At 47.2% G+C, this 16,348-nt stretch overlaps 6 protein-coding genes across 6 annotated transcripts; 5 read left to right on the forward strand and 1 right to left on the reverse strand.

Moving 5' to 3' along the window:
• Positions 1-1,842: 1,842 nt before the first annotated feature.
• DFL_003347 (uncharacterized protein) lies at positions 1,843-4,129 on the forward strand (the record flags this gene model as incomplete). The annotated part of the gene is made up of 9 exons (XM_067632272.1): positions 1,843-2,227; positions 2,377-2,429; positions 2,552-2,559; positions 2,628-2,721; positions 2,864-3,079; positions 3,137-3,188; positions 3,281-3,726; positions 3,790-3,943; positions 4,005-4,129. 9 exons carry the CDS (start codon positions 1,843-1,845, stop codon positions 4,127-4,129), a joined length of 1,533 nt encoding a protein of 510 aa, XP_067490557.1.
• A 1,001-nt stretch (positions 4,130-5,130) lies between these two features.
• On the forward strand, positions 5,131-5,737 carry DFL_003348 (uncharacterized protein; the record flags this gene model as incomplete). The annotated part of the gene is made up of 3 exons (XM_067632273.1): positions 5,131-5,224; positions 5,450-5,483; positions 5,584-5,737. The coding sequence occupies 3 exons, from the start codon at positions 5,131-5,133 to the stop codon at positions 5,735-5,737; spliced, it is 282 nt and encodes a 93-aa protein (XP_067490558.1).
• Positions 5,738-6,872: 1,135 nt separating this feature from the next.
• On the forward strand, positions 6,873-8,098 carry DFL_003349 (uncharacterized protein; the record flags this gene model as incomplete). Its single annotated transcript, XM_067632274.1, has 4 exons — positions 6,873-6,939; positions 7,057-7,140; positions 7,221-7,954; positions 8,009-8,098. 4 exons carry the CDS (start codon positions 6,873-6,875, stop codon positions 8,096-8,098), a joined length of 975 nt encoding a protein of 324 aa, XP_067490559.1.
• Positions 8,099-8,564: 466 nt separating this feature from the next.
• DFL_003350 (uncharacterized protein) lies at positions 8,565-10,275 on the reverse strand (the record flags this gene model as incomplete). The annotated part of the gene is made up of 3 exons (XM_067632276.1): positions 8,565-8,781; positions 8,846-9,665; positions 9,741-10,275. The coding sequence occupies 3 exons, from the start codon at positions 10,273-10,275 to the stop codon at positions 8,565-8,567; spliced, it is 1,572 nt and encodes a 523-aa protein (XP_067490560.1).
• Positions 10,276-12,517: 2,242 nt separating this feature from the next.
• Positions 12,518-13,729, forward strand: DFL_003351 (uncharacterized protein; the record flags this gene model as incomplete). The annotated part of the gene is made up of 2 exons (XM_067632277.1): positions 12,518-12,579; positions 12,793-13,729. 2 exons carry the CDS (start codon positions 12,518-12,520, stop codon positions 13,727-13,729), a joined length of 999 nt encoding a protein of 332 aa, XP_067490561.1.
• Positions 13,730-14,260: 531 nt separating this feature from the next.
• DFL_003352 (uncharacterized protein) lies at positions 14,261-14,782 on the forward strand (the record flags this gene model as incomplete). Its single annotated transcript, XM_067632278.1, has 1 exon — positions 14,261-14,782. The coding sequence occupies one exon, from the start codon at positions 14,261-14,263 to the stop codon at positions 14,780-14,782; it is 522 nt and encodes a 173-aa protein (XP_067490562.1).
• Positions 14,783-16,348: the final 1,566 nt, after the last annotated feature.

A 16,348-nucleotide genomic window follows, 5' to 3' on the forward strand; every position in this document is an offset into this window, starting at 1 on the left:
CGAGCTTTGAAGCCAGATTTCAACATTAGCTATACGGTTTGTGGCGGCTGGTTTTTTCTCTTTCGGTTGCACACGCTCTAACAACCTCCTCAATATGCGCCTTCCATACGATTACGAGGCGTCGTTTGTGGAGAGAAACGTGGTTTGGGGGGTCTTTTCCTATCTTGACATCAGTTTCTTCCTATTTTGGTTCTATTCCGACCATTCTTTTGGAATGGAAAATTTCCGAGAATGCAGTCTCCCGTTTTCATGACATATATCTGGGGTTATATTTAAAAATGGTACGATGACGGTTTTGCATGGCCTATCCCGAGCGGGCGGTTAGGATGAGGCGAGTCTGGAGTTCGAGAAGAGTGGAAAGCAAGCTGCAGGATATGGAACGCCACTGTGCCTGTCCCACTTCTTTCATTTTAACTCTTTTAATTCCCTTGAACACACACTCTCTCCCCCCTCATTCCTTTAAACCAGGCGTGTCCGTTCGCTCTTGGAGCCGGAGTACCTTGGAGTGGACGATGGTCTAGCGTTTTGGGCAACCGAATACCCGTCTAGAACTCCTCTGCACGGTTTCGTGCAGGGCCCTTCGGCGGTTGGTGAACCAACATGGACGGTTTCTTTACTTTACTGGATTGGGAGCAGAAAACCAACCGATGAGAGAGGAAGATAGCAAGGGCATTGAGCGACTTTGGAGGGAGATACCTTGGACAAGGTCATCCGTTCACGGCGCTCATCGTTCGAAATATCTACGCCCGGGCAGGCAACACCCAAACTGCACTTCCGAAACTGCACACCGCTGGTCCTCTACCCGCGCTACACGTCTGTCGGGACTTCCATTTGGGACACATCTACCAGAAGCACGTTTCGATGAAGCAATGCAAGACAGCCACATATATTTCTATATACTTTTCATGTGGCAGAGCGGCAAAGAAGTGTGTTGGTGTTGTGGTGGTGGTTGGCTGTGAGTTCGGCGCTTTGTGGGGTCCAAGCTGCTGCGAGACAGGATGGAAGCAATCCGAACCCACTAGTTCTCCGCCTCTTTATTTCTGTTTCTGATGACGATTGACGGGCGGTCTTGGAGAGCCTATTCTTCCGTGGTTGATTGGATCCATCAACCGTCCGTCATGTCATCGGATGCATGCACATGGCATTCAATTGGGCGCTGAATCGAAAGTTCGAAAGATGGAACCCGGCTGCCAAATCCAAGCTTTCTTTTTGTCCATTCGGTCTTAGCTGGCTTGAATTCTCCACTGTTCCAATTCCGTTCAGTTCCCGTCTGTTCTATGCCTATTTAACGTCGTTTCTGCCGGGGTTCGCGGACCTCATTGCCACCGTTCGGTCTGCCGTGCAGGTGCCGAAGCGTTTGCTCCTTCCTGAGAGCATTACTCTGTTATATTCTCTGTCTCGCGCCAAAAAACCTCAGAAGAAAAGAAGAAAAAAAGACCAATAGTGTTGCGGGCTTATTCTTTCTCCTATGGCACAGCAAGAACAATAAACCGAAAAACCGGCATCTCTTCTATTGCCAGACTGCAAGTTTTTCTGTTCGGTCTTTGCCCCAATTGCCCGTGCCAGTTTTTTTTTTGTTGTGTCCCTTTTTTGGTTGCTGCAAAAATAAAAATTGCCCAAAAAAAACCCCAACGGCCAATTTGCTGGCGCGTTTTCTTACTTCCGCTGATTCATCTCACATCCATCTCTTCTTTCTCCATCCTTCCGGACACATCCCTTCAACCTCAACCCTCCCCCCGTTCTTCATCATTCCTTTTCGTTCCGTTCTTATTCGCACCGTCGCGTGTCTTTTTCCGAGGAAATTAAACCACATAAAAGTTATCTTCTTCATAAATGCCGACCATGCTGATTGAAGGCGGTTCTTCGTATCGACAGCGCGACAGATCTCGCTCGCCCTATCGCGAACGCAGCGCTCGGAGCCCAAGACACCGCCGACGCTCCTACTCGCCTAGAAGCCGGTCTCGAAGTCGGGAGAGGGACGAGTACCGGAACCAGCGGAGAGACAACAGGTCACGGAGCCCTATGACCGGGAGCGGAAACCAAGGAGGGTATTCTGGTCATCACGGTGGGAGAGGAGGTCCGCCACGCTCATTCGAGGATCGCGCAGCGGCAAAGGAAGCAATGATGCAAAGCGTTCGCGAAAGCTCCCAACAGGACCGACGCGTCTACGTCGGCAACCTTTCTTACGACGTCAAATGGCACCATTTGAAAGACTTCATGCGACAAGGTACGGATTCATCCCTCTGGGAGGGCGCTATATTGCTTGGAAACCTGAACTGTACCTTTTCTCTCAAATGTGAGAGAAAAGTGGTACTGTTATCGTTGGTTTTGGTTTGGTTGTTCGCGATTGCTAATTGGTCTCGTGCCACCCCACAGCCGGCGAAGTCCTTTTCGCTGATGTTCTCTTATTACCGAATGGAATGTCGAAGGTGGGCACTTGAAAGAACGCGGGTGTTCTTTTCTTTCACAATGGTTTTCTTGGTTATATTACATATTTGGATGTGGATTTTGGATTGACGGGGTCGGACTGGACGTCCATGGGTATTTGTAGGGATGCGGGTAAGCTATTGCTTCTCCGGTATATGGTCACATCTCTATTCGGTGGTGGCTAACTTTTGATTCCTTAGAATTGTGGAATACGCTACGAGAGATCAGGCTCAAAACGCTGTCAACACCCTCAGCAACCAAAACCTAATGGGCAGACTAGTCTATGTTCGAGAGGTATGGAGGAACTTTCTCTCTGGCCGGATAATCAGTGGATGACGAGAAAGGAGGCGCTTTTTTATTATCCTGATGATGAACCCGGAGGTCCGAAGTGATGCGAAGGGGATATGATGGTTAAGGCTAAGATACGTTGGATTAGGATCGCGAGGCAGAACCGAGATTCACTGGGCCTCCTGGCGCTGCAAGAGCTGGAGGACCCGGCGGCAGCGGCGGCAGCGGCGGCGGGTATAACGGCGGTGGATACGGCGGCGGCAGCGGAGGCGGCGGTTACAACTCGAACCCAATTGGCGCTTCATCCGGTGGAGCCGGCGGCGCTAGCGGTGGAGCTGGTGGCCGTCAGATCTTCGTGTCCAACGTGAGATATTGATCCGATTCGGTGGTGTGCTTTTTGTAGGCTAACGGAAGAATTTAGTTGCCTTTCCATGTCGGGTGGCAAGACCTCAAGGACATGTTCAGGCAAGCTGGTAGGTTGCCTGACAACATTCTTCATCGAGGACCGACCTGGTTCTCTTGAAGGGTTCGAGGTCCCCCGGAATTTAAGCTAATGTTTGAGTAGGTTCTGTCGTTAGAGCCGACGTACACGTGGGACATGACGGACGGCCAAAGGGAAGCGGCATTGTCGCTTTCGAAACCCCTGAAGATGCTCGGAATGCTATTCAACAATTCAACGGCCATGATTGGCAGGGACGCGCTCTCGAGGTTAGAGAGGATCGATTCGCCGGAAGCACTCCATTCGGCGGCGGCGGCGGATTCGGCGGCGGGCGTGGTGGCTTCGGAGGTGGCCGTGGCGGCTTCGGAGGCGGTCGCGGTGGCTTCGGAGCTGGATTTGGAGGCGGACGTGGTGGATTCGGTGGTGGACGTGGCGGTTTCGGGGGAGGCTACGGCGGTGGTGGAACTGGCGGTGCTGGCGGGGACTTCAACACTCCGGCTGCTCAGCCAAACCCATTCACGGACTTTGCTACCGGCGGCGGTGATAGAAGTGCAACCATCTTTGTCCGAAACGTACGATGATGAGTCCTATGCTGTGGGGAGAAGATTTTATAACTGACTTCGGTGATGATACAGCTCCCATGGTCTACGAGCAACGACGACTTGGTGGAACTGTTCACCACGATCGGTAAGGTCGAACGTGCCGAGATTCAGTACGAGCCGAGCGGACGTTCCCGTGGAACCGGTGTCGTTCAATTTGATACTGCCGAGAATGCCGAGACAGCCATCTGTAAGTTTGACCGGGGCAAAATTTATATTATTGAAATCAACTAACATGACTGCTCTGCTAGCTAAATTCACTGGTTACCAGTATGGTGGTCGTCCGTTAGGACTCAGCTTTGTTAAATATACCAATGTCAAGGGCGATGCCATGGAGGGTACGGAACAAACCATTTCCCAGGATCAGATGCTCTGAAGTTGCTTTTCTTTGGAATTTTCTTTTAGGGGAGATGGTTGGAGAAGTAGATTGGGAAACAGGGTCTAACGAATACATTTAGGGGTATCGGCAGTAGGTTTATCCGATTTTTAAAGAGATGGGAAAGTCCATCCACGCGCACCTTGGGCATGCGAGGGGCGAGGAGAGGTCTCTAAAACATCCTTTGCTCGCACTTCATCATTTGCTGGGTTGTACGAATTGGTCTTAATTTTCATCCGTATCACTTTCTTTTTCATTACAGAATGACGAAAGGTCTCTTCTTTCCTATTCCTATTCTATCGACGCTACTCACACTGTATTATTGCTTGCATGATTTTCGGAGGTTTTAATCGCTTTCGGCAATTTGCATGTCTTTCATCCTTTCTCCGCCTTCGAACACAGGTATCTTTCTTTTGATTCTTCTCGCACAAAATGGACGAAAACTGAGACTGAAAACGAGAATGCCATGTTTTTCAAGCGAAATTGACCGTCCTTTCCCTGTTAACCTTCTTGTTTTTGGTTGCGGATGCTCGTCTTGTCCTTTATGTTGCTTTTGCTCTCTGCGTACAAGTACATACGTTGCCGTGTGTTTTAGTTAGTTAGTCCTTAAGCTTCGCTGGCTGGGCTGGTATAATATCATTTTCATGCTGATAGAATATTCGTTCGCTGTACATGTGTCTATGAATTCGAAGACAGGTCTGAGATATCGAATGCTGAAGGCCAAGTCTCTACTTTGTTGCTGGGTGTTATTTAAATAGGACTCCCAACCATCCTGCTATTTAAGTGAGTACTCATTCCGTTGGCGGTCGAGCTGGGCGGGCCTATGGGAATTTAATTCTGAGGGTTGACAAGCTATAAAAACTCTCTACCTTCCGTTTATCATCAATCTGCGTTGCCTCTTTGTCATCAAACTGCCCTTCTCTGTCTTTCGGTTTATCAATCTGATAAACATTTTCCCTTTCCCACCGAGCGATTCCTACCGTTTATATCACCCCAAAGCCATGGCCGAAAACTCAGGAATAACCGCCGAATCCCTCGAGCAAACGATCCGTAGCAAGTTGGAGGCTACGTATGTTTCCGTTATCGATAATTCAGGTTTGTTTTTGTTCTCTTTGACTTTTGGAGTTGAGCCCGTGAGCAGCAGCGTAGCGACATCGGGGAATTTTTGGGTGTGATATGATGCAATATTTCATTGTTATCTTATCAGATCTGAGGTTTTTCCGGGTCTTTATTTACACGGTTACACAGCTCTGTGCACAGCTGGACAAGTTGTGATGATATAGCTTGCTGACATAAATCTCTCGATGTTTTTTGGATTAGGTGGATGTGGACAGATATTTGAGGCGATTATTGTGTACGATTATTTTCATCTCCTCTCGCTTTCTTCATTATATTTTTCTTTGGTTTTCTTTTGGTTCATTAACATAGGCTTCCACTTTGGTGTCTTTCTCCAGATCCCCACAGTTCGAAGGCAAGACGAGTTTGGCAAAGAGCCGATTGGTGAATACAACGTTGAAAGAAGAGATTGCGCAGATACACGCTTGGTCGAATAAGACCTATACGCCGGCGCAGTGGGAGAAGCTGAAGGAGAAAGAGGGGCAGGCGTGATCTTGAAGTCGGATAGGGTATTGGGAGATGCTGGGTCTGGACACATGATGGCAGTCAGCTGCAGACGAAACGACAGCTTCACGAGGACGGGAGTTCCAAGTCCTCATATCATCATTTTACACTTTTATGGAAGCGGAATATCTTATATCTTTTGCAGAGCCTGAATAATATCGTCATCTTTTCCACCTAATAACCGCCAGTTAAGCTTAAGCTGTTCTGCCCAAACACCAAGCGCGATAATCGAAGCTAGTTAACCGACTCGTTCCGGGGTGACTTGACGGGCCCCGCGAAAGAAGGGCAGATGAGAACCCCGCTATCCCCACGATTTTTTTACGTTAGAGTTTTATCGTCTATTAGTTCCTTTTTCTTCGAAATGGATTCCGGGGCGAAACGGCAATACCTCATCCTTACGCTTAACTTGCACAGTCCCCTGTTGCTATCACAGGGCAGTTCTTGGGTGATTTGGTGTCGCAAAATGCACTACTGATTTAAATGTTAGACTGGGGTAGCTTTTCCCGATGACCTTCGATGTCTCTCTCTATTTTTTTACCTGGGAGCTTCTGAGCTTGAAAGACAGCCTTTTTCCCTTTGTCCGAAGCTAGATTTTAGTTGGATAATTTGAAGGGAAGTTTAAATTAACGTCACTCCCTCGAAGTCTGTTAGCAAATCAACTTTACTGTTCAAATTGGTTAATATTCTCTTCTTCTTCTTCTTCTTTTTCATTTATCTATTCCTTTCGACGACATCCCCTCCTTGGTTTTGCCAATTTTATTTTTTTTTAAAAAAAAATCTTCATTTTCGGATTTCGGCTTCTTTCCATCAATCTGTGCGGTTCCCTTATTTTATTAAGAAAAACGGGGTGCAGTTGTCCGAGGTCGTGCATGGTTTTGGCATGCGAGCGAACCCGATATTTTTTTCAAAGCAAAGGGAACCGACGAATGGGTTTGGCCGAGTACCCGAGCTGTCCGATAGCTCTCCAGAAGGCGATAATTTTGACACCAGTTGAGCTCCTAGGAAGCTTGGCTTGAAAAGATAAAAACGAGCCTTTAAGAACGTAGCGTTTTCTGGGGAAACAACGTTCCCCAGTTTTTTTTTTTTTTTTGGAAGAGAAGGAATTGCGGGGAAATAGAGGATAATGGCAGACTTCATTGCTAGTTCTATCGCTGGGAGTGCTGCCATTGTGCTGGGGAATCCGATTGATGGTAAGGCATCACCCCTACATCGGTGACCGCTCGTTATGCAGGGTCCAACGTTAACCTGTGGTCGATGAAAAAATGCAACAATTCGAGAGCTGACCCCGCGTTGAATGTCATCTATAGTTGTGAAAGTCCGTCTTCAGACCGGTATCACGAACACTCGCTCTACAGCTGCTAGATTCGATACTTGGACGTCGTTATTTCGAGGTATGTATATCTTATCCTCCATTTTCGATATTCCGAGTTCAATTGGTTATGAATATCAAAGCTGATTTAAAACCCAACAGGAGCCGCAGCCCCAGTAATCGGTAACGGCGCCCTAACGGCCCTCCTCTTCGTCGGCTACAACCGTTCACTGGAATACCTCGAATCGACACCCTACCAAGAAATCAAATATCCTTCCCTCACAAACGTCTGGCTCGCTGGTGCCGTCTCGGGTCTGGCATGTTTCGTTGTCTCCGCCCCGACGGAAGTAATAAAATGTCGAGCACAAATCTACCCATCCCACTTACACGGCATAGCCACCCGTGGAACTTCAACCGCAAGCGGCATCCCTCCACCACCTGGCAACCGAAATGCTCCATCGAGTTGGAGAGTTGCGAGGCAGATATTTGCGACCGATGGGATCAGGGGCCTTTATCATGGTGGGGTGATAACGAGTTTGAGAGATAGTATTGGGTATGGATGGTATTTTTGGGCTTACGAGGCGACGAAGAACTGGTTAGGGTTGGAGGGTGAGATGGCTACTACGCTCGTTGCGGGGGGTATTGCGGGGTGTGTTACTTGGGCTAGTATTTATCCGTTGGATGTGGTGAAGACCAGGGTGCAGACTCAGAGTTTGGTGGGCATTAGCAGTCGTGGGGAGAGGGAGGGTTTGCTGGGGGGGAATGGTGGGGGGAAAAGGTACGAGATGGGAGCTTGGGATCATACGAAGGGGATTTGGAGGACGGAGGGGGTTAGGGGGTATTTTTCGGGGTTTTGGTGGTGTATGGGACGGTCGTTTTTTGTTAATGCGGTGCAGGTATGTATTCGTCCCGGTCTTCGGGGGAGGAGGATACTGATATATGATGCTTAGTGGGCGTTATACGAATATATTATGAGGGCATTGAGGTCCGAATCGACGGACAAGTCGTTTGAAACTCGTGAGCAGGAATACGGGTATTGACATGTTGAATATTTGATGGTGAGTATTGTTAGGGAGGTTCGATTGCAGCGCTTTAAATTTATCAAGTCGGCTTTTTGATATTTTAGATTTCGGAGGCATTGTTTGTTACTCTTGAATCGATACCCATTTTTACAAAAATTTCTTCGTTTCCTTCTTTTTGATCGAAAACAAACTTAAAAAGCATCGCATGTGTACCGGTGGCTTTTATCTATAAAAAGGATGTTGGTGGTTGACTTGTTCCAATTGATCGCGCTTTTACCTATATTGGCCGAGATGGATTTTGATTTTGATTGAATGCAAGACTCCGCCAGTCCAAAACGCCAACTACGGTTACAAAATTGATATTACAAACATGTACAAGCTAGTATGATACACAATCATGAAGGACAAATAGGCCACGAGTGACCTGGGGGTTTATACCAACCCTCTTCGTCAACAAACCGCTCCCAGCTTCCACGAGTGGAGTTTACGTCCACAGGCAGACCTTGCCACTTGCCGTACCACCAACGATCCAGTCTTGGGTTGGGTGGAATACGGTAACCGCGGGGACGGCTGTGACTAAATCTCCACCTAGCTGGCCGAGCATGTCTCCGTTTTCAGAGTAGATGTCGACGAATCTGTTCATGTTTCCTATGCAGAACTTTTGAACTCCTGTGGGGGATTGTTGCCATTGAGCTCGAAGGCTGTTAAAACCGTTAGTCTATCGTATTTCCCTACAAACCGAGACTGTACGAAAGGAACACTCACATGGTAACCCATCTACCTGTCTGATTATTATGTTTAATAACCACGCTCGGATCCACACTGGTCACCTCGTGACCCTTCTCCCACCCCTTACTCTCGCCAAAGTCGAACACCTTAACCGTATCATCGTAACTTGTTGTTACGACTTTCCCATTCGAACTCCAAATCGCGCTGCTGACTGATAATCTCGACTCATATTCCGCCACCATGTGCGGCTTCGCCTCGTCTCCTTTCCCCACGATTTTTCTTAAATCCCATATCCTCATTGTTCGATCCAAACTCGCCGTAGCAGCAAACCAAGGATTCCGAGGGTTTAATGTAAACCCGCCTATCTTCTTCCCTTCGTGGCATTCCCAGATTGTAGCTGCCGTTGACTTTTCACGAAGATCTTTACGACCAAGATACCCTGTTAAAGTCGAGAAGTAGATGACATTTGGGTCGTAGAAGTCTAGACCGGAGATTGCGGCGTCTTTGTGGAGCGGTTCGTTGGGATCTTCGGCGGCGAAAACTTCGTCTGATTTTTGGGCTACTAGATCTAATTTTCGGATCGACCCGTCGTATGAAGTGGAGTATATACTTTCTGCGCTATCCGGGGCGAAGGAAAGGGTTGCTATGGAGCGGGAGTGGAGTTTGAAGGTTGAGACGTTGGGAATGTGAGATAGGGCTTCTTCGTCTTCCGAGGGGTCGTAGTCTGGGTTTGGAAGAGGGTTTGAGGCGTCGAAGATACCGAGGTTGCCGATTTTGTCGCCTGCGAAGACGAGGTTTTTGGAGATTGTGGGGTGGAAGGACATGCAGTATATTCTTTCTGGGGTGATTTTTATATCTGATGCAAGCTGGTCGTCAGCGAATGTTTGCATTGCAATCGAAGGTATCAATTGTGATTATTGGTTCAACATACCCACCGGATCAAATCTTTCATGTAGCTTCAATCCCATCATCTTCTTCCTGACAGCCTTAAGATCAGCATCTGTCGTCTTCGCCACATCGTCGTCTGAAAATGTTCGGGCATATCGTTCCCCTTTAACATCGGATAAGAAGTTCGTGGTCCGATCCCATTCCTTCCCAGGAGTTACAATATCCGATAGCGATAACTCTCCAGCAACCCTCTGCCTCTTCGCTCTCTCGACCTGCTTTAACGCAGCTTCCTCTGCCTCAGCTTTACGTTTTGCGACCTCGGAGTCTGCCGGTATACCCTTTAACCGGGAGGAAGTACGGCGTGGAAGGAATTCATCTGGGACTTCCTTTTTTACAGTCGCAGCACGAGATCGCTTTTTAGACGAGGAGGAAGAAGGTTTTGAAGCCGAGGCAGCTGCGGCTTTCTTTTCTGTGGCGGCGCGGAAGGCGCTGGCTGCTTGGGTTAGGTCGAGCTCCTGTAGGAGTTTTCGATTTTTTTCGATGTTTTCGAGACGTTGGCGTTCGTAGTCGTTTTCCATGGTTGGATTTGGTTTACATTAAGTGTTTACACTGTGGTTTGGATTCTGCTCTGAAAAAGTAAGGTAGAAAGGATTGGGGGTATGGAGGGATGCGCAGCTGTGTATTTCAATCAACGCGGTGTAAACGTAATGGCGCACGCGTTGGTGGTGGGACCACGCGTTTAGTGACCACGAGAAGCCCTCGTAGCTTTAAAGTCCCGTGATTTTTTTGAAGACCAAAATTTGGTCGGTTTTTAAGTCTGCCAGCCAAATTTAGAGAATTGTCTAACTGCTCGGTTTATGCTAAAATCATCAAATTTGGTAAAGAATTGAGTGCGGCGGATGGATGAATAGAAATGGCCATCGCAAATGGTTGTGAGGGCGGTTCAACACATCTTGAGATGTTGGATTTTGGAAGCAGATCTGAATGTAGTCTAAAAACAAGTGGCCGTGAATGGCAGTCTCGACTTGAGCTCTGTGTGCGAATTGGGATGGGAAGTTCGAGACGGGCCTGCGCAGACCCACTGATTATGCAAGCCAACTTTCAGAAGAACTGCAGACAGGATGTGAGATCCCGTTTCCCGTGAGGGCCAATTAGAAGCCGAGGGTTGGAAATCTGCTGTCAGTGTGGTCACCCATAGGTTTCGGCCTTCGAGGGTACACATGATTAACTGCAACTGCGGGTGGGAGATATGGATGGAGGCGAGCTAGGTATCGAGGCCCTTTGTCCCGTTTCACATCCAACATGCTTGCGAGACGATCCCCTCAGTGTCACCCGAGACACACTTCCGCATCTTTCGTCGCGGAAACATGGCTTTCTATATTCCTAATCCGGACAGAAAAGGAGGTGAGGGGCATTACAGCGGGATCAATTGCTTCCGCTCAGACCAAAAAGACAGCATGCAAGGCGTGGATTTAGATACAGATAGGCGAGGTCGCATCGAGGAAGGCCCAACTACGGAGAGTGACCCAGTTGGTTCTGGTACCTAATGTGACCAACCGCTACCCGCGCTTGCTGCTGAGGCAAGAATTTTCCTTCTACTTGCTAGTAACTGTGACCCCCCTAAACTTCGATTTCAAGGGAAAAAGTCTTGTCCGCTTGGGATCGAAGCTAGGGGAAAAGACCAGACTGTGACAAATCGGCCAGCTGCGGCAATTAAACTGCACAATTCATTTTTAGGATATCATGCTTGCGTACTCGAATTTTGAATACTCGAAAGTATGTTTTTCCTTTTCAAGCAGAGAGTGGGTTATATTAATTTGAGCACCCGATCTCTACGCCCTTTGTGTGTTTCGTAACTTCTTCTCTCAATCGGCGGCAGAATTCGTGTTAATCTTATCACAGTCCTGACTATTTGGCTTTTAGTACATCACCTGGCCTTTCTTTGACCCGAATCCTCGGCTCTCCCTCAAACGAGGCAGCCGTTCGGTCGTTCTCTCGAGTTCTATGACCTGTACATACTTCCATCCAATAATATTTGCGGAGAAGCAGCTTTGGGAAACATCTCAGATCGGGTATCATCACAAGGGCAAGACGGGGGCGCACCGGACGACATATTAGTTTTCGGACTCCGGGACTCAGATGTTGCATCCACATCTGTAGCATTGGACTCGGTGGGCCAATTTGTCGTCTGACCCCGTCCAATAGGTGCTCTTTTCGACAATTGAGGAGTACGTGTGTGGCAGAATTGCATATGTATCCCTTACTTTCTTCCTCCTGAGGTTGGGCCTTTGCGTCTCCCGAGTCTCGACGTTTCAATTCGTATCGTTCCTCATCCGAGACATACCTCCGATCTAGCTTTGGATCGGTCAAGAACCCCCTGAGCCCCGGTTTCTCGACCAAACCCGCCTGGCCTAGAGCCCTTGGTCATTTTATGTCAAGCAACAATTCACTAGTTTCTCATCCAATTAATCGGATCTTGGGAATCCCTGCAGAGTTAGGCTTCTACAAAAAGAAGCTAGTTTCGTCTACCATAGTCACCCGTACCGCTCGTCCCGTGAGAGCGAACTAATCGGTTTCGTCCAAGGTGCATACACGGATATTCTCGTCAAAGGGCCCTTCCATCGCGCAAACAAGCCTCTTAATCGGTAAAGAGGAGGAGGAGGAAGAGGGGTCCTAACCGCCTTTAGAACATAGCTCGTCCTGTTTGACCCGGGACACGTAGCTGGTAGCTTGGGATCTTGCTTTGGGTATATACGCCAAGGACAGGCCCGCTTAGTTTTTCAAGATCCTTTCTGCGATACTATACCCGTGCCGCCCACAATGCCGCCCACAGAGAATTTGACACTCAGGATGGAGCGGACTCATGAGGAGAATCAAGAACGGTAAGTGATATCGTTTGTGTTTCTTGACTGGACTGAATTGCGACCAAACATTCCATGTTTTTGCTCCTTTAGTTGAGTCGTGTCATATCATGTGCCGTATGAGATCAGCCTTCTATCTTTTCTTATGCTTCACAGATACACGTACCATTCGTGCGGCCTTGTCAATACCTTGTTGTATTTTGACTAACATGCACCCGTATCTGCGTTGCATAGTGCCTATATTGCGGCTTCCCACCGGACAGATAGAAGTCTGGAAGCCCGCATGGAATCGGCGCGAAGGGCATCCGAAATCCATAAACAACGAACAGGGAAATTCTTCCGGATAACAGAGAAAGCCGTACTAGCCGGGGAGGTGTACAATGACGATGATTATGGGTTCCCAGCACCATACTGCCAATTAGACCAACAGCTCAGAGCAGATGCTTCGGACCCAAAGGAATTCTTCCGAAGATTCGTGGACTATCTAAGCGTCAACGCCAATCTGCGGCGTATATTAAAATCGGCTATAGAAGAATCCAATAATATAAGTGCCAGAAATGCGGCTGAAGCAGCGGCACCAAGAAGAGGGTCGACATCGGCATCATCAGCGTTTCAGGAAGGGCCGGCACTCGAAGGACCGGGTCCAAGTATTCAAACCTCGCCCTTTTCGCCAACGGTCTTTGTCCCACCATATCAAGGCCCATTGCTATCTACGGCCCCAGGATCATCAAATCCACCCACTCCGACAGCTACAGTAACACACAGCCACCCACAAGTCACCATGGCACAATCCCAACCTCCAATATCCGCCCAAGGGACACAGTTCCATATGGGGCCATTAAGCTTAGGGACTCTTCCTGCGCACTGCTTCCAAGGCACATATCTAGCTCGAGGACAAACGGCACCTACAATAAGGATCCCTCAGCAAACTTCTGCTCCTTTTACCAGTGCGGCGGCGGCAGGTCTACCTCAAAATCCATATCACTCTGCCGCCCTAACACCCGAGCAATTCCAAGCTCTAAGCCAAACTCTTCCTTCCCGCCGTTGTCCATCTGATAGTACTGTGGATATGGTAGGAAGCCCCATGAGCGACATATCAATGAGATCTTTTGAACAGCACCGAGTCCCACAGCATCATCAATCGGCGGCGGATCCCCAGAACCTTTACTAATGAGAAGGCCGTCTGCTTCCAGCAGGATCCCTGAACCACCCCTAAGAACATCCACATTTAGCCCACATTTACAATGTGAGGAAGTGAAAGTGTAGGTTCTGGGAGCTAAGCAGCCAAAATACTGCCCCATCAGCTGTACGTAGAAAGGATGTCTGGAATAGAACGTGTAGGCAGAGAAAGAGCTGAGAGACTGAGAATAATAATAATATATATAGATGACAAGACAGCGGTGCGATCTAGAATAGGTATATGATTATGAACAAAGTAAATTCGTTATGCTTAGGAAACTTCGTTCCCTCATCCAAAAGAATGTCGGTAGGAAAACGATTTATAGAAAATGAGAACGCCAAGATGGGTTGAAAACCAAAATGCAACAGAACACGCGAACACCCAAACTCCCCACCAAAACCTTCCTTGCACCACCCACCACAACAGCAGCAACAGTTTCCTATTGATACTGAGAATTTAAACGCAAATCTCAACATACACTGTCAAACTCCAAATATAATAACCCAAGATCCAAGTAATACAATGATATCAGTAGCGCCAACGACATCAAGAGAAGGAAGCAAAAGCATCCCTCCATCTCCCGCCGTAAAACGCCATGCATCAACAGATCCATCTGCAAAGTCGACCAGAGCGGATGATAGCCCCACCACAACCTCCTGCTCCCCAGCTCAAAACCAAACTACTCAAACCTTTTTTGATGGCACAGACTTCGACGGCCTCGTTGACTTCTCGTTACCGCAAAATATCAAGGACATCTTCCACGGCCCTAGGATGTTCATGTCTGGAGACGCTGCTCTCTCATTCGCAGATGCCATACCACAGAACTTGGGTAATAAACAAAATTTCACAACATGCCCTGCGGAAATCCCGGGTATCACCATGCCACTCTACAACTTCTCAGATCTAGAATTAGATGTCAGTGATTCACTACTAGACCAAAATCTAACCACAAACACCCCATCAACGTTCAACATGACTTTCTTAAAACACGATAACCTGGACCCCTTCAAAAACCTCGAGGACGTGTGGCGGAAATATTTCTGAGAGAGAGGGTTACGGCCTCATACAGCAAATACGGGTGAATCCGCAGGAGAGCGTAGTACAGATCCTGGAGGATCTTTTCCTTCCCAATATTAAACGATAATTGCTACCATTTCAATATTAAAGCACGATTGCTATCATCCTATATTATTATTTTATTTTATCTTTTTAATTGGCTTTCAATGCAGCGGATATGTACATTCCAGTATCTTGAAACTCATGGGCGAAATCTGCATGCTCTTCTTTTTTTCTTCGGACGTCCTCAGTCTTTCTTTTCCGCATTTACCGGGCACCGGCGTTAGACCTTCCTTTTTCTTTCCTTCGGATCTGCGGGAGGCATCTGCGGGAAAACATGTAGGCAACTTCTAGCTTGAACCGTCTCCCTTACAAGTGCTTCCTTTTCTTCTTTTCTTTTTCTATCTATATAATTCTTGTCATGCATATGCATAGTTAACAGTTAGGGAAACATTCGGAAAAAGAAATAAACCTTAACAAAAAGGACGCAAGTTTCACGGCTTTTTTAAAAAAAGATTATAAAAAATTCTGAAAATAGTTATGATAATAATCATCTTTTCTATGTATTCATTTTTTTTCTATCTCTCTCTTTTTCTTAGAGGGAATATAATAAAATTAGCTAGCAGCTTTAGATAGGTAACGTATACTTTGGTACGAGGAAAGATGTGTATATCTAAGGCCGCTTGATTTCGAGTTCGTCTCGTATATGTGGGGTAGTTTTAGCCAGACCAAAGGGGTTTCATGCATACTATCAGAAAGGGACGGATCATAATCATCTCATAAAGAATCATACAATTAATGAAGGAGAAATTAGGAAAAGAATATAATTCGACGGAGCATCTCATCATCCGATCAATTTTCTTGCTCGCCCCTCCCCCTCTTCCCTTTCTTATTCTTTTGCTTTTTTAGAATATAGTAGCTTCGGTAGAGATACCAATGGAAGATAAAAGATACATCTAGCTAGGTACTAGGTTGAACTAATCCAAGCATATCTTATCACCCAAAACTAGCTTTTAACAAAAAGCTAGAAAAACTTCAACAGCTTCTCGAATATCTCTCACGTTACCCTAAATATCGAATTAATTCATCAAATGGTGGGATCACGTTACACACGTCTATAAACCACAGCGAATTGATAACTCAAGGAATTCGTCCGTACCATTAAGTAATCATGGGGGACCCAAATCTAGACCTAACGGGTGAGAGATCCCAAGTTAACTTTTTATTCCCATTTGCCTAACTACAACCCCGAACACAGGGAGAATCACCAGAAAGAACTGCAAAGAAAAGTCCAAAAGAGACTTCCCAACGCATGAACCAAAAACTTCCAAGGACCAGAAAAAAAAGGAAAAAAACCTAAGCAGTTATCAATGCTCTAAAGGAAGGAGAGAAGCCAAGGGCAATCCACGCCCATCAAAACGCCCAAAAGACCATCAAATAAAACAAAGAAAGAGCTAAGGGAAAAAGTACATATTTCTCTCCCCTTGCCTCTTATCATACCTTCAAGTAATCAGAGGCTACCTCAAAGACCAACCCTCCCGACAAGAAAAAGAA

Source organism: Arthrobotrys flagrans, assembly GCF_004000055.1.
Source record: "Arthrobotrys flagrans strain CBS H-5679 chromosome Unknown unitig_0, whole genome shotgun sequence".
NCBI classification, from domain to species: domain Eukaryota; kingdom Fungi; phylum Ascomycota; class Orbiliomycetes; order Orbiliales; family Orbiliaceae; genus Arthrobotrys; species Arthrobotrys flagrans.